The sequence below is a fragment of the Barbatula barbatula genome, assembly GCF_947034865.1.
Source record: "Barbatula barbatula genome assembly, chromosome: 1".
NCBI lineage: Eukaryota > Metazoa > Chordata > Actinopteri > Cypriniformes > Nemacheilidae > Barbatula > Barbatula barbatula.
In genome coordinates this window covers 34,319,857-34,337,395 of record NC_136766.1, presented here as the reverse complement: position 1 = coordinate 34,337,395, position 17,539 = coordinate 34,319,857, and the positions used below count along the sequence as shown (strand labels likewise).

The window sequence follows — 17,539 nt, the reverse complement described above, 5'->3', positions numbered from 1 at the left end:
TTGGATTTTTAATACTTTAAAGAAAAATCACTCAACTTATTTTTATTTCTGTAATATTTATAAAACACTGGATTATGTTTCTGAGTGAACCCAACTTGATATTATTTGCAACGCACAATAAAAAAGATGATTTTTAAACTGAGTTATTCTGTTTTTGCAAATAAACTTTTTATTAGATCTTTATCTTATTTCATTTCAAATAAAATGGACAAATGTCAAATCTTGATTTTACACATCACTGCATTTGAAAAGTGTCTAAATGTGATTTAAGCACACGTTGTATTCTCATCATTATTGCTAGGATTCGTACGTCTTTGGATTTCCAGCGGCTACTCCAAGATTTTTCCCTCTGTTTGCAATTACTGCATATTTTTAATAACTGTACAGAGATTGCACGGAGAGCCATTTCTAAACTCATAAAAATTTCTGAGCTGAACGTGAACAGAAAAAAAAACTTTTCCAAACTAGGATTTAATAGATTCCCATGACTTCTCCAGATCTAAAAAACGACATTTTTAAATGAAACTATGATTTTCGTCGTTCCATGATTGTTTACTTCTGCACTCAGTTTTCTGTGCACGTCGACATCTTTCATTATGAAACAGTTTGATGCAAAAAAACGAATTAAAATGATAAGTACAGTTCTTTCATCGTTTTACTCACCTGCGTGTCTGTCCAAACCTGTATGACTTCATTTCATCTGCTGAACACAAAAGGAGATATATACAAAAATGTTGGTAATCAAAAACAGTCGGTCCTCATGGACACAAAACCAATGCAAGTCAATGGGGACCAGCGGTTTTCTGTTGTCAACATTCTTCAAAATATCTTCTTTTGTGTTTGGAGGTCATACAGGTTTGAAATGACAAGAGGATGTGTAAAAAATGACAGAATTATCATTTTGAAGGTGAACTAAGCTAAAACGACTCTGATTGACACGATTATGTTAAAGTTCAGGTAGAAATCTATAGACGTTCTTGTACAATAGGGCACCAGGAGCCGTATTTTGCCACAGTAGATTAGTGTTTGTAAATATTGACACACCTGTTGACTTTACACACCCTTCCTCTCAAATGAGCCAAATCTTTTACCCAAACCACATGGATGGGAGCTATTAAGAGTGGGATATGCGTCAAACGTGTTGACTTATTCACAGGTTAACCAAGGACAAAACACAACAGTAGAAACCAATCCTCTCAGACCTTTGACAGGGCATCCCAGGGTGACGTTGGCACCGACACGGACATGGACAGAACCCCCAACCAACACTGCCACGCTCCTGCTGTGAAGATCCGACGTGTTTCTCCATGAGACAGCGATTGTGGGAGATTCTGTGTGAAAAGTATAAAAACACATGTTTATTACTAAAACAAACAACTCGTGTCACGTACAAAGAAAAAAAAGCGTGCGGCTCACCAGCCATTAGAACATGTGACGTCTCTGAATCTGCACCATGGTCATTGGTGGCTGTGCATCTGTAGATGCCCACATCTCTAGGATCATGACCCGAGATGTGAAGTTCTCCACTGCCGGTCCATGAGATCCTGAGGTGGGCAAGAGACACGAACAGTCAGTTCACTTAAATCTGTGCACGGCTGCACATCAGGGTTGGTCTGAATGACATCATTGGATTAAATGGAGAACTGGCTAAAGGGGGACATTCTGATGAGTAATGTTTGAGTTCTTTAACGTTCTAACGTTGAGATCTTTAATACTATTGACTTTTGATTGCAGACTTGTCAAATCTGAGCTCTTTGTTGACATCTCTTCTCAAAGACTGCCTATGTAGACAGCGATGCCACTGACTACGTTTTGGAAGAGAGACGTTTGATTGATGAAGACAAAAAGAAAATAAAACCTCTAGGGTTTAGCGAGTTCTTAGCGCACTCCCACCCAAACCCACAAAGCGTCAGCGGCACAAAATGTACATTGTATCCAGTCCAGCATACGCGTCATGAAAGCCCACTCATTCAGACCCGTTGATACAAAAACTCCAGCTGAGTCATGTCCAAAGTATCAAACTCATCGAAAAGATATCATCTAAATCATGATGGCACGTCTGGGTGGACTCCGAGGTAGACATGCGTGCAACTTTCTTAAGACAACGGTGGCTTTGTTTCCACAATCACAAACATTATCCTACACTGCACAATGATGTCTTTGGAAACATGTGAGTTAAATCATACAATTCATTAGGGATAACAGATCATAAGTGCATTGAAAAGGATAAGAACAAACAAACGTCTTAATAGGCTGTGGTGTGGCTTAGTGGTTACAAATGTAGTTATTCAAAGGTTGAAGGTTTAAACCCCAGATGGTACGATTCGTAAGCCTACCACTGTGTCCTAGAGCAAAACGCCTCAAGAATATACATTTTATATAACTATAAAGTATTAAAAATGGCAGTATATTTAAGTGAGCAGCAGCGTCCTCGCCACGACTTTACCAATAATAGATACGACACTGAGATCAACGAGAGTTGGCATGTTTCGATAAAACTTTGGCAGCAAGTCGATTTGAATTCACGTATTGAAAATGTAAAACTGCAGCGTGAGCTTAGAATAACCATAAGCCTATCGTCCCTGGTCGTGGACGTTAATATAGTTCGTATATATCGTTTCAAGGTAAGGAGATCCTTTCTACAGTATGTACTTGCTCAAAAATAAATACGGTTTGCGTGACTTCAAATAAATATATGTCCATTAAATTGTTACCTACAAATTATGCGAATATTCATTTGAACAGCAAAAATATGAATTGCATTAGACAGACAGACAACTCATTTATTTATAATATAACAATATTTATATGCGCATAACCACAACTACAATACTGGTGATACAGAGACTGGAGATCATTGCACGATAGCCAACATTGATAGCCAATCAAAATCCATTTCAGCTCACACAGTTCAAATGTGAAACCGAAGCACGTGCGTTCAGAATAAACATAACGTTATTGTCCATCTGTGTGGATGCTAATGTGTTACCGCTAAAGCTATCTTTATAATTAGCATTCTTTGCGTCAACTGGCCTTTCTTTTAACAGAATGCAAGTTTTGAAGAATCATTCCAGTCCACTGAAGTGAAAGTTACAGGCCAAAGTTTATTTCTCAAAGTTACGAGTTTCTTCAGATCCCAAAATGCGAGCAAACACTTTAAAAAAACCCACCGTACATTCTTCATTGAAATGAGGGGTGTAATGTAAACCTCATCAGCTCATAACATCAATCACACCGTTACAAACTTCATCCGGAACTCTGTGTGTGTGTCATATTTAATTCACAACTGCCGGGGTAAAGCAACATCACCTTGTTAGCGCCTGATTTAGTGAAATCGCTGTTGTGCCAAGACCCATTCGAATGGAAAGGCTTTAAAAGGTGAGGCTTCACGCAGCTTCAGAGTCTGTGAACGTCAATCACCTCGCCTGTGTTTTGCTTCACATCTGGCCAAAAATAAGAAGCCCTATGTAAGCGCCGCAGCAGGGAAGGGCCCCGGGGCCGTAAGCGCCATGGGAGATGCTACGGCTGCGTTTGTTTGTTTCTTTATGGAGATTGATGTCGTATAATAAGCTCGATGTGATAAAGACTACTGTGAGAGGAACAAAGTTTGCGAGTTCGTTTATTTAAAGCTGCAAACATATACCTCTCTATTGCCATCTCTGTTTGAAACATGAACCTGCAGGTCTGACATACTCGTTTTTATCACATGACATCAAACTTTACTTCAAATAAATACATTTCAAATCGTTACCAACAAAAATATACATTGCATTGGAAAGACGGACAGATTCTTCATTGTTTGTTCAAATTATATTTGGAAGGACACGCGATAAATGGAAAGAATTTAGGGCAATTTTCATGCAGCAAGGCAATTTGTAAATATTCCCAATACTTGCAGTAAGACAAGAATAACATTACCTAATTGTAAATATTAGTCTGTAGGAATGGAATGCGTTTATTCTGGGTTGGCACTGGGCTGGCATAGACTGGCAGTGGTGTTATATTTGGTTTTGGAGAAGTTCTATAATGGGAATAAGTAGCATTGCTCTCATGGTAACACAGCTGAGACCGCCGATGAAACAGCCCTGACAACAGAGAGTGGGAGGCAAATGATTTGGCAGCTCTGTGTAATTCTGTGGTTGAAATAACTTGAGAATAATAAATAAATAAAGGATTATAAAAGGACTGTGTGGGATACCAAAAAATACAGAAATGAAAGACGATAAATGTAATGGCTGAAAGTGAAATCCTCAGTTCACCTCGGTTGAACTTTATTTTAGTTTGATTGGCCGTTTGCTGTTGTGAGCTCGGATTGGCTCCTTTGTGTCTAATTAGCTGTTTTTAGTTCTGGCTGGCTGCTGTGAGTTCTGATTGGTTCTTGTAAGTTCTGGGAATCTGAAGGGATGTTCTGATTGCATGTTGTCAGTTCTTATGGGCCGTTGTTAGATTTGATTGGCTTTTTTTTGTCAAGATTGGCTGCTGTGTGTTCTGATTGGTTGTTGTCCGTAAAAAGGTGGATTCCAAATCGCGCAATATTTTACGGCATTTCGTAGTATAAATAGTGTGAGAAATGCGTTCACATTGAAAATCCTGTGCGCTTTAAGTACACGGATGATGCACTTTTTGAACCGAAAATATGAAGTGTGGAACTTGGCGCACTTCACGGGCTTAACGGTCGCATTTTCTCTTACGTAGCGAAAGGGAGGCGGGGCTACAAGCAAAACTCTCGTGCAGTCATAATGCTTTAATCTGATGATGAATATAATAATGCTTGGCAAAACAGATGACAACTACATTCAATTTACAACGTATAGATTTGTATTTACACGGATTGTGCTGTGCGGTTGACGTAATTTGCCCTCGTCTGGGAAACCGATATACTTCCGGTTTAGTCTTCCATTTGGGACGATACTACCCTATCATAACGTTAACATGCCGAAACGTCTGACATCATTTAGTCCGGAATGGACCAAACACCACGAATTCATATCAAAAAGCACTTTTTTGCCTCTTCTGTTACACATAGGTCTACATCAAGATATGTTGTTGATCAAATTGTCTGGCAATGAATAGAGTAGGCTATTTCAGAATCACTGTATCGTGATCCCATCGATGTGATAGACAAAATTTGATTATATTTGCGAGTACACCAGTTGCAGTTATTCTTGCCTCACTAAATGCCGCAAAGTGTCCTCCTTTTTGGTGTTATGGAAATGGCCACCCTAACCCTTGTAGAATTAGCATTTTTCATTTGGGACACAACTAAAGCCACTAGATGGACAGCCTGCAACCTTTAGCCAAAAAAAGCATAACAGCTATTGCTAACGTCCTGGCTTCAGGCGCTAGTCATTTTTAATGGATGTCAATGGGTTTCGTTAGCCGTTCCGCTTCTCTGACTGGAAGTTCTGATTAGCTGCTGTGTCATATGTTTTGTGAGATCTGATTGGCTGTTTTATGCCCTGATTGGCTGCTGTGCTCTGACTGGCTATTGTGGGTTACGATTGGCTGTTGTGTGTTCTGATAGGGTGTTTTTAAAACAATGTAGTATACTCTAATTTGGTGTATCAAGTGTTCTGATATGTGAATTTCATATGCACTTCTATGTACAGCATGAAATCACTGACTGTCAACACAACCAACATCACAGCATGCCAAAATTGACCACTGAAAGTAAAAGCACTTCACTATTTCACATTTCACACCAAAGTTGCAGGATTTCCAAGCCAAAGTTGCAATAGGAGGCCGGAACAATGTTTGTACAGCCACGTCTGTCTCAGGTCACCCAGCGTTTGCCAGAAAGGGGGGCAGACAATGTTTGGCGACTGTCTGGGTGGAGGCCACATTAGGCCCTGAGCTGGACAAATCTGAATGACTAATTCAGTGTTTTCAGTGTAGCCTACACTTATATACCACAAAACGACCCTGGAGAGACAGAAACAAGCGCAGACAGCGTTTCTGACCCTAACAGACCGCTTAACATGAGAGTCGGGGTGCTCTGGAGGTGAATATTTAAGCCTTTGGAATATGTGTCTGCTCAATCGAGATCAGTCACGCTGGACTCAGAGGTACATAGGGAGTCTTGTTTTCATAAAGAGAAAAGATGGCTTGTTGTGTTAAAGCCGAACTACACACATTTTTTAAATCATGTTCGTTGGATGAGAATCAAGGTGCGCTATGGATTGGGGTTGATAATATCTGACATATTACAGTATACACAATCATGTATACCACTAGATGTAGTTCAGTCAACAGAACGCAGGTGTCGTTTTATTGCCATTATTGAAAATGCACCAACAAATGTATTGATATTAAATGAAGAAAACCAAATAACATGCCATGGATTCATTTTTGGTGTATTGGTGTATCAGAATACTTTAGAAGTGTCAACACTGGCATATAATATAACAAGGATTTCTAAAGTCAACAGAATTTACCAACATATCCACTCTACCAATATTTGTGTCAAATTAAATAATAATGCCGTCATTAGTTTAAAGGGGGTGTCCTTTTTCACCCCCTTTAAATTGCAACCAAACTTCGCAAAGTAAAAAGCAGTTTTTTGTTGAATCCCCAAATAGTGGATCATTCACTAAATATTCATCCATGGCATTTAATATGTTGGTTTTCAATGCTATTACATTAATGACATTAATAACTACTTCAATTAAAATTAAATATGATATATTTATATCATATATAATAAATACAAAATGATGTATACAAATTAAATAAACCAATTTATATTTAAACAAAATTATTTATAAGCATAAATGAATTATAAACAACATCTTGTGAGTAAAATCAAAAGATGGCAAAGTTTCCGAAATGGTTGAATTGACAAAGAATAAATATGACATATTTGTATTTTATATATAGTAAATAAAATGATATAAAAAACAAAATGATGTAACCATTCATTAATTATAAACAATTATATATGTATACATACACAAAACCGAAATATGGTTTTCACAGAATAAATAAATAAATAAACATCACACATTTGTATATTTAATGTTATATATTATATATAATACAAACACAATTGAGGAGATTATTATCAAACAAATACATGAACAAAAGCATCCAATAGCACCGGGCATATATGACCCATTACACTGCATATTATTGTGTTTTACCTTTTGGTGTTCTGTAGCGGATCTCCATCTTTGCTCCAGGACAGGGTCGGGTGAGGTGATCCCTGGGCGGGACAAATCAGCGTGAGGCTGTGTGTAGCATTGGTCAGATAAGCAGTCCTCCCCACATGAATCCTGAGATCCCTCTGGAAGCTCATTGCAGACCCGTGATGCTTTTGACGAACGATCACCGCTCCGCTGCCTTTTCTGATCCCCAAAGAAGGTGTCGAAGAGTTTGGGGTCTTATTTGAATAATTATCCACCGTAGTGCTCAATTCTTTATTAGCTGTCCCGTGCTCAGTGATGGCCAAGTCCTCCATGATCTTGCGGATTAGAAGCGACGCCATTTCATCCGTCACATCTCCGCTTTCTGCAAGTTGAGTGATGTTCCTCACGAGCTCCTCGAACTGTGCTGGTTCAAGGACAAAAGCCGCCGAGTGTTTACTCAAAGTGTCCTTTGTCTGACCGTTGTCATCTCGGTAAAACTCGTTCTTTTGCATCCAGCCCGGATACAATTTTGAAGTTTTCTTTGCAGATCCCTGTTCATGGCACTTTACACCCTCTTTGCTGAGGAACGGATGAAATCCATCATCCTTCTCCAAACCGTCAGGATGCTCCAGGAGTCTATTATTGTGGCCAATGAGCTTCAGGACGAACGTCTCTGAATCTTGGTTGGCCCAGCAACGGTACACTCCGATGTCCCCAGCATCCAGGTTATAGATCCTCAATGCTCCAGACTTGGTGATGCTCAGATGTTTTGAGCTTTTTAGCTCGTTCCCATTTTTCTCCCAGCGGATCTGAGCTTTGGGGAAATGACGCACCGGACACTTGACGGTGATGGAGGTTTTGGGTAGAAGGTAGGCGCGTCCTCCAACGGTAAAACTGAGACGTTTTTCCTGTCTGGTCTGGATGTAGATGCGCTTTAGGCCCATGACTTGAGGGCAACGATTTTTGGAGTATCTGTGCTCTGCGGAGAGAGGAACAAGACGTTTTAGTTGTCCTTGTTTTGAGTTTGCCAAACTACCAAACAGTCGACAGTTCAATTTCTCGAGCCTAAAGTAGTCAAACCATACAACACACATTTACTTTCAAAAGTAGAAGGAAACTATCAATATTTTTTACTCTCAAGAAAATGAAAATACGCTGCACGACTGTTCCACCATACAACAGATTTACAAAATGATTAACCCAGAAATTTAGATTGAACCCAAACGAAGTTCTTAATATGTTCACACAGAGCTCTTATATATGGCTATGGAGAGTTCAGGGGGTTCGCAATGACAACACATGAAATGTTACCTACAGAAGCCTGCTTTTCATATTCCAAACCTGAAACTCAAGTAGGATATTGCTCTTGCACAAGCCGCTCCAAAAACTTTTAAAAACAGTTTCCCGAACAAAGTCAACTTGTTGGTGTCAGAATATCTGGAGACTGCGGTGAGAGGAAGGTCAAACACAGGTCAGGTCTCGGTAGTAGTTTATCTAATCTGATTTGATCTAATAACAGATAAATGTGAAGTCTGTCAAATGGTGAAATTAGTTCTACGCCATTTTAAAAACACACTAAAAGCAATCAAAGGCTGATTTCCCCCAAAAGTATTAATACTGCGGCACTGTGGCTCAGTAGCTTAGCACTCTGTTTGTTTAAGGTTCGAAAGGCGAGATGGGGGTCGGGACAACCTGTCCATTATTTTTTGCATCAATATTTTTTCAATTCTGTTTGGTTAAAATCAAAGCCTCACATTCGTGCAGATGAGAAACTATAATGGATTGAAGATCTTACTGCTGCAGGGGCTCATGCGACAGCTCCGGACTAAAGGAGGGAGGGAAAGGCCACCGCAGGCTGACCTGTCCAGAGTGACCATTTGACCGGACGCCGTCTGTCTCCGGCACACGGGTTCACGACGCTGAACGCCTTTACCGCAAGTCACAGAGCACTGCCGACACACATACACCCATTTAAATTAACAATTGTTTTCCAACATGAGAGAATGCAACTTGCCATCTTTTACTTTGTATCTTACATTTTTTCATCTAGGTCTTTTTATCTACTTCTACATTCTATTACAAGATTGTCATACAATTGTTTGGATTTTTCCGTAGGACACAGCTTCAATATTTGAGTGTATATTTTTTTTCTTCCTTGCAAACTTACCACACCATCGACTTCTGATATTTAATATAAATTATTATTAAACAGTATGTACTGTTAAAATTGCGACACTAATTCTAACCTAAACAGAAAGCTATTTATTTTCATATTTATATATAAATACTGTATATATCTTTTTTTAATTAATTCCCACCTTGGACCACTCTCCTCCCTCCAGACGGGGCAGGAGACAGTCGGAGATGAAGCATGTTCTGTGTGCCGCGGGTTTGTTTCCGGGACACTCCTCGTCTCCCAATCTTCGGTAGCTTCCTGTAGCCAACCTCTGTTTACAGTAAACTTTACGCCACTGTGATCCTCTGCCGCATGAATGAGAGCACTGAGCCGCAAAACAAACACACACCAAACAAAAACAAACAAACCACTTCAGCAAACACACTACAATCACGCAAAAATGCTAAATTTGAGTAAATATAACATCAACCCTTGATGTGAAGATGATTTAACGGTAGTTTACAGTAGAAATGCCAAATACTGATTTGTTTTATTTTTAGCCACAGGAAGTACGGATGCTTTGTGGGCTGCAGCACCCCCCCCCTCCCCTCTCGTCGAGCGAAAGGAAAATTTTAACAGTCAAAAATAAATAAAAATAATATGCATTTCAATTTGTCATATATTCATCAGAAACTGTGAATGACGTCATGACATCCGAGGGTCGAGGGTCACAAGCAGCCTTGTTGTCCATATGGCGCTTAAACGAATTTCATAACTATTTGTATTGCACAGCTCTGATGATAAACGGTGAACGGCAGCGCTTTCATTATTTGATCCGAGATGATGCAAAGCACCCCTTACTCAAAACTATAAAAGAACGAGATTGTGCATTATGTTTAACACAGGAACACGTGTTTAATAAGAAAAACTAATTGTTTACTGTGTGTGGATCTGTGATGTTACCGTATAGATGCGTTCAATATAAAACGAAATGTTAATATGACTTCAGGTTATCGGCCTTGTTTTCTTTCATTTATTTTTGTCTACTTCCCCTTCTCTGCCAACTAAAATATTAGCCTTTCATATGGGAACTAATTATTACAACCTGGTCTCCGACATTCCTCTTACAAACTCTGTGAAAGAATTATATAGATAATGTAAAAATAACATTATAACGGTAAACGGAAAAAATAATAATACAAATAATGTGCATTGCATAGCTGCAAAAACTTTTGAATTCTTTCTTATAAATATATACCAATATTTTGGTACCTCAGCAAGACTTAGCAAACATATATATATTTACTTAACAAAACAAGACAATAAACGTGTTTTCAGGTAATTTTTCCCCTTTTTTCCCCTATTGCCACATGGTTTCCATTTGCAGAATAAACTTAAAGGGACAGTTCACTCAAAAATGAAAACTCTGCCAACATTTACTCGCTCTCGAGTTGTTCCAAATCTGTATAAATGTCTTTGTTCTGTTGAACACAACAGAAGATATTTTGAAGAATGTAGGAAAGCAAACCGTTGTTATTGTTCCTACTATGGCAGTCAACAGGGGCCAAGAACTGTTTGGTTAGCATCCTTCCAAACATCTTTCTCTGTGTTCATCAGAAGAAAGTTATACAGATTTTGAACAACTGGAGAGTAATTCGTGATTTTAGGGTGAAGTATCCCTTCGAAATTCAGCATAACAAACGGAAAAATCGATTTATTATGGAATGGAATATAATTCAGCTTTTGTGTTATTCTCTATGAGAGAACTTTTATTATGGCATTTATTTACAGTGTCGTTTTATTTCATGAAGGGGGTCAATAACCTGTTGCCAGCTCTCAGTCACCCATGCGGGTGGACACGCCATCTGGTTGCAGGCCTGTAATTCTGGGGGTCTGCTTTCCACGCAGTCTTTACTGGACGCTGGATCCGTTCGGTTTCCAGCCACAGTCCTCACACACGACACACTGCGTGTCTGCAGTCCCACACCACACGAGACAGAACACGGGTTCCACACGCTCACCTCCCATCTAAACACAACACACATGTGCACGTGAGCGGATTCATCTCATAACTGTTCCAGACAATCACAACACATTTATCTTTTCTATAACGTGATGTATTTCTGAGTGAAATGGAAAGTACAATAATGCTTTTTTTAATTCGATTTCAAACATAGGCACGCAAACATAGATAAGGTTTATGGGTCAGCGTGTTTATAATTTAGCTAAATATTCCCAGGGTATGCACGTTGCGGTAATGCAAAACATGAAGTTACTTTCCCCTGGTCTTTAAGTTTTATGAACACTGGCATTTCATGACATGCAATACTGTAGGTTGAAATGACTGGAGATCGTATAGCGAAAATTCTTCAGATTCCAACTAGTGCTCGTATATTCTGAGATAACAATCTCGCTTCATTTACAGAAACATCTGAACTACTGTAACGTTCTGTGCGGCTGTATGTAAAAAGCGGCACATCAAACGTCTAAGAAAAGAAAATCATTTCGCTCCAAGAAAAATCATTTATCCTATAATGCATTGCTTGAAAAAGCCAGCTGCCCTGCTTTTCTTGGCAAACGGTCAGTTAACCGAAAAACACATTATTTTCGTGATATGTTTTTATTGTAAGCGGTCTGACAAGCTATTTAGATTCAATCCGAAATTGGTTGTTTAATGTGATTTAGCCCGGCGAGTTCAATTTTAGACCCTTGAAAAAAAAGAGCCGGAGGATTCCTGTAGTATTTATTTGTCATTTCTTTTGCACGCAACATGTTTCAATGTCAAACATGTTTGTTGTTAAACAAATCAGTTAGTCTGACATTGAAGGACGAACCCAAGAACATGAAAAAGGTTGCGTTCGCAATAACGCAAAAAAAGTGAAGGCACTACAAATATTACCTGAAAAGACTTTTTAAAAAAGAAAAACTGTGTCATTATAGATTCGTTTAACTTTTACATTACATTTATTTGATATATAAAAAACTACAACTGAAATAAATAACTAAACCTTCTATAACAATATAAATATATACACATATAATATATATATATATAAATGACCAATATCAAAATAATAAAATGTTCCCATTTTTAGTGGTAAGTGTATGGTACCTTGCAGGACATGGCTGAGGGTTACAGATGCGATACGAGGAGAGCGGCGCTCTGGAGCCGCGGCACAACGCGTCATCAGCAATTTCCTTTTGCGAGGTACTGACGCACCTGACGACAGCCATCTGCTTGCCTGCAAACAAAACACAGTGAGGAAAAACTATTCTGGCGTACGATTTTCTTAAATATCTATTCGGTGCCGATTTCATTTCATTTGGAAAGCCGGACATGACCCTAATCCGTACACAATAATTACGTGTTTGAAATCTGTTTGATCAGTGAATACATTACAGAGGTTGTTTTGTGTAATGGGTTTTTTGGAGACTCACCGGCAGCACAAGAAGCGGAACAGGCTGTGAACCCCATGTATTCCCAACCGTAGCCGATCTCCTGGGACCCCACAGGCCACCTCGGTGAGTCTGGAGACTCCGAACACGAGCCCGAATCGCAGGCCCTTTGTGAGGGAGGCTTCTCCTCGTCGCATTCTTCATCAGGGAGTTCAACTTCACTTTGAGTAAAAGACAGTAGGACTTTACACTTCACCTGACGTCTCTGAATTCCCAGACCACAGGACACGCTGCAGGCCGTCCACGCACCCGGAATGAACCTACATACACAAATACACACACACACCATATGAATGTGATTGATAACGAAAAGTCACATTTACCATCAATCATTTTTCTTGCACTGCTGATTTATTGCATTTTTTTATATACAAAATGTTTTTAATAAATTAATTATTTACAACAATAACAACAATAGTAAAACTGTATAGCTTATTGTTATTCTATAAGTAACAACAACAACTCAAATAAAATAATAGTAATAATAACAACAACAATAATTTATTACTATTGTTATTTTTTATTTATTATTATTATTATTATTATTATTATTATTATTATGAGACTATTTGGTGCTTGAACATTCTGTGAAAGGTGTGAACTGCTTGGGGCTGTGCATTAAAATGATTTTACAGTTTAAGGGGGTTTTACAACCTTCAAGGTTTACAGCTTTAAATAAAATGTTATCGTGTTTTTATTATACATTTGACCACATTTAGTGTACATATTTACATTTATTCGTTTGCCAGACTCTTTTATCTAATGCTATATATAAATATAACATAATGTACATTTGATCACGTTATGTGGCCCCTGGGATTCAAGTCCATGATTTTGGCATCCTTTGCAGATCCATTGCTATTACTCCAGATGAACTTAAGGAACATTACAATGAAGAATTCATTAGAAGGTCTTAAAACTACATCACTGTACCTCTTTTTCTAAATTCCTATGCGATTACCCAAAATGCCATGTGGAAAGGGTAGGGTTCAGCCAGCTAAACTTTAACCACTGCCTCTGATTATGTCTATAACAATAAAACCAGAAACTATTATAACATCAAAACAAAAAACGTCTTAAAATAATACCGAGTTAGAGTGATAAACATAGCATTAACATGGACCAGAAGACTTTGATATTTAGGAGGCGACCGCACTCTGGATGAACGTGATAATAAAAATATATGTGGTGAGGTCTCCTAATGAACCACAGAATGATTTTACCATATTTCGGGCGAGTGGCAAATGACTTTCGAAACTCGTAGTTTGTGTGGTTCGTGTGTAATTAGATTCAGAAGAGAGAGAGAAACTGAAAGTGAGACATAATCGTTAACAAAAATGCAATAAAAACAGAGAACACAGAGGAGCGGGAGCTTTGCCGAATCATGCTCGTCTGTTTTGCGTACATTTCATCTTGCGGTGTTATCATTTAACTCGGCCTAAAACACACGTGGTGCACCAATGCAGCACAGATCTGTAAAAGCATTTAAGAATTGTGGAAATGCGCCCGCCTAGAGCGGGTGTCAATGCACACCTCACAACGCCCACTGTCTAAACGCTTTCCAGGCTTATGGGATTAAAGTTTATGAGATCTGTAATTCCCAATAAGACCCAAACATGTCATGTTTGGACTAATGTAGGGGTGTCATTCAGGGAATATTATGATGTCAGAACTCCTAATGTGATTGAGAAAACAGGTTTGGTTCAGAACGTCGGTGAGCGTGTGACTGCATACGTTTGTTAAGATTTTCGGTGAGGTTGCGTCTTTTTGCTCTATGACATGAAGTATAGTCTACAAATGCTTGGCTAAGGCATTGCTAAGTGTGTGGTCCCGTTGAGTTACTAATGCAGTAAGAAACCACAGTCCTTAAGGGGGAAATACGAGTTACCTTTAATTCGGGTAGGTAGCTACAAACATGTTTAGCCAACTTGTTCAACAAGATTCCCTTCAAAGTGTTGCATCGCTATTATGGAGACTTGAGTAAGTGTGGGTGTGCCTATCAGTGAACAGCACTCGGGACAGGGAGGTTCTTATCTAAGGGTAAGAGTTCAGGAAGAAGACAGTTTTGAGTAGAAAGTCCAACAGTAGTGTCTCTCCTCCACTTTTATCAAAGGGATAAGACCTGGCGTGAGACTCAGCAACTACATCTATCCCACAAAATCCACCCATCTGTCTGAATCGCGCAGGCATCCAGCAGTAAATTCCACAGCGAAGTGGATTGGGGTCACTCTGTGATAGGGCCGAGTACACTGGCCTGATGCACGCCACCTCACACGGCCCCAAATTGGGTTACTTGAGCAGCGAAGCAGAACACAAAGGAAGTTCTCCTATCGTTGAGTGATATGAGCTGCTCGAGGGTGTAATTCAAAAACAGTTTCCAGGCAAACGGTAGATCTTAAATCACCAGCCCCCCCATCAAACACAAATATATGAAGCGAGAGGTTCTCGAATGTCTGTTCTGTAAACTCTTAAACACTTTCACCCCTCATTCTTCTCCTTTTACGAGTTTCTGTGATAGATGCTTTTGGTAGACCACAGGGACTGGCAACTGTCTGGATTCTGGCAGCCCGCAGTTTGCGGCTTTCAGTGGGGACGGCAGGGGGTTCGCGGAGCTCCCCTACCAGCTATTAACAGGGGTATCAATTCAGAGATGGGGGGGATAACTCTAATAATACCACAACACAGGGGGTGAGAGTGGCCCGCCGGGCCTTGTTGAAGTAATGAAAGGAAATTTGACACATGCAGGTCAGAACGCAGGCACGCTCGACTCTACGTCTATTTTATATGGGTGAGAAACCAGCTAATGAAGCTTATTTTACAGTTCTGCTTGAACAGAGATGAGAGTACAAAGAATGTTCCCGGTGTGAGGTCACCAACAATCTTGAGGAACAGGTGAAAGGGTTTTCTGAATGACTACTGAGTTACATCTCAGGTCTACAGGATACTGGAACATCTGAATATTCATGGTTCAGTGGAATATTGGTTATAGAAGCACATTTTTTCGGTCACATTTAAGCACTGTGAACCAAGAAAACAGTGAATTACGGGAATCATTCTCTTTGAAAAACACATGATACTGCAGCAAGAGATCTATAGTGTAACATGAAAAATTTGCTCACGTTGGATCTTCCAAGGCTACTTTGGTTTCTTCCAGCCCTTGAGCTTGTTTTAACCAGGGCAGCTTGGCCTCAACAGGTTGGTTCTCTAAGAAAACAACAAAAACACACAACACATTATTAATCTACATGAAAGGGTGACTCCACTCTTTTTAACATGGAACCGGTCATGATTCATACTGGATTTTAACTCGCATTCCAACAAACATTTCTGAGGTTTATACAACTGCAAAGGAAGCTTGGCTGGGTCTTACGTCCAAAACCTGCAAGTGGCAATTCATGTACTAGAACCATTGTATTCTGGGGTAAGATACCTAACCTCAGGTGACTCCAAATAGTCTTGTAAATTACTTTGAATAAAAGTGTCGAATAAAAGTGTCAAATAAAAACGACAAGAAAACTAAACTAGCCAACTAGCTAGATCATCGCTGAGGGACAATTGGATTTCACCAGAACATGTGTAGTACCATCGCTGGGTCATACAGTATGTCTTACTGAAGGTTAAAAAGCCATTTTGAGCCCCCTCCAAACCAAACACAGCTAATAAAGCCGAGCATAAATCGTCATGTGACAACCAAATATTTATGTAAGCGACCATTTATTGATCTGGAAGAGGATTATCACAGCTGTCTGTGGTTGGCTGTAGAACGGCAGTAAACTCTGTTTGTCATGACTCGAAGCAGAACATGCAGAGTGCTCGAGGTTTGGCTCTTCGCTCGGGGTTTTGGGGTTTCTCGGATGGCAGGCGTCCTTACGATTGGCAAAGTCTAGATGAAATAGCAGGGGAGGGAGCCACTGTCGTTGAAGACATTGAGTTTACAGTTGACTCAAGCTTTGTTTGAATATTCACGTTTTCCTTATAACGTAATCCCATAAGAAAGAAAAAGCACAGATGATATCTCTTTAATATTTCAATGATTTCTCCTAGACATCAACGAGACGAAATGGAGAGCAAACGGACACTTTCCTCTCTTGAGTTTAAGAGTATAATCTCACAAATGTCTCAGTCATTAGAGTTTCAGAAGAGACAATGAATATGAATCTTAATATGAACTCATTTCATCAGATTTTCCCAAATCCAGATTATTTGACATTCATTTACTCCTCCACGTACTTCATCCATTATTTTCCCCTGTTTTTATTGTTCCTAAACAATAAGGAGAAACATCTGAGACTAAGTTGATATTTAAATAAAGCACAACTGAGAAGAACTTACGATGTCTATCTGTAATAATGGGCGAGTAGATCAGGACTGTCCAAGGGCAATATAAAAAAGGTTAGAAAGTATTATTTTGGGGGTTGAATTATTCTTTAAATGTGAAATGCTGAGGATTTAAGAAAAGCGTCACGTGTAAAACATGTGTCAGAAGGGTTTAGTTTTAAACTGAAGTGTCAGGTTTGTCAAATAAGGAAAACCTCCTGTTACGTGACATAAATAAATAAAGCACGATTAACTCACGTATTCTGTCTCTCAAACACACATGACTATATTTTACATGACTTGGCCTGAAAAAGTCAATTACTATGAACGCAGTAAAATCCCTTTTCTCCTTTCAATAACCGCCCCTTCTGCAAAGTAAACATGACGTGCGGTATTAAAATGTGCTGATGACCAAAATAAACAGCCGTTCTTTTCTAAAATCTGTATATTTAAGAAGACACGCAGAAAGAGAATAATAGTGTGTGTATCTGCCGCGTATTACTTCACCTCCTGTGTGTTCATATGT

At 39.2% G+C, this 17,539-nt stretch overlaps 1 protein-coding gene across 2 annotated transcripts in view; it reads right to left on the bottom strand.

Annotated features, from left to right (window-relative positions):
* Positions 1-17,539, bottom strand: part of adamtsl3 (ADAMTS-like 3) — a 102,450-nt gene that overhangs the window by 12,989 nt on the left and 71,922 nt on the right. For both annotated transcript variants that reach the window (XM_079460268.1, XM_079460267.1), the window contains exons 15-23: positions 15,816-15,900; positions 12,679-12,956; positions 12,353-12,482; positions 11,064-11,268; positions 9,443-9,625; positions 8,920-9,073; positions 7,140-8,103; positions 1,417-1,544; positions 1,203-1,331 (exon numbers count right to left, since the gene is read on the bottom strand). In XM_079460268.1, the coding sequence (XP_079316394.1) occupies positions 1,203-1,331; positions 1,417-1,544; positions 7,140-8,103; positions 8,920-9,073; positions 9,443-9,625; positions 11,064-11,268; positions 12,353-12,482; positions 12,679-12,956; positions 15,816-15,900 (2,256 nt within the window). The remainder of the gene's footprint in view (positions 1-1,202; positions 1,332-1,416; positions 1,545-7,139; positions 8,104-8,919; positions 9,074-9,442; positions 9,626-11,063; positions 11,269-12,352; positions 12,483-12,678; positions 12,957-15,815; positions 15,901-17,539) is intronic.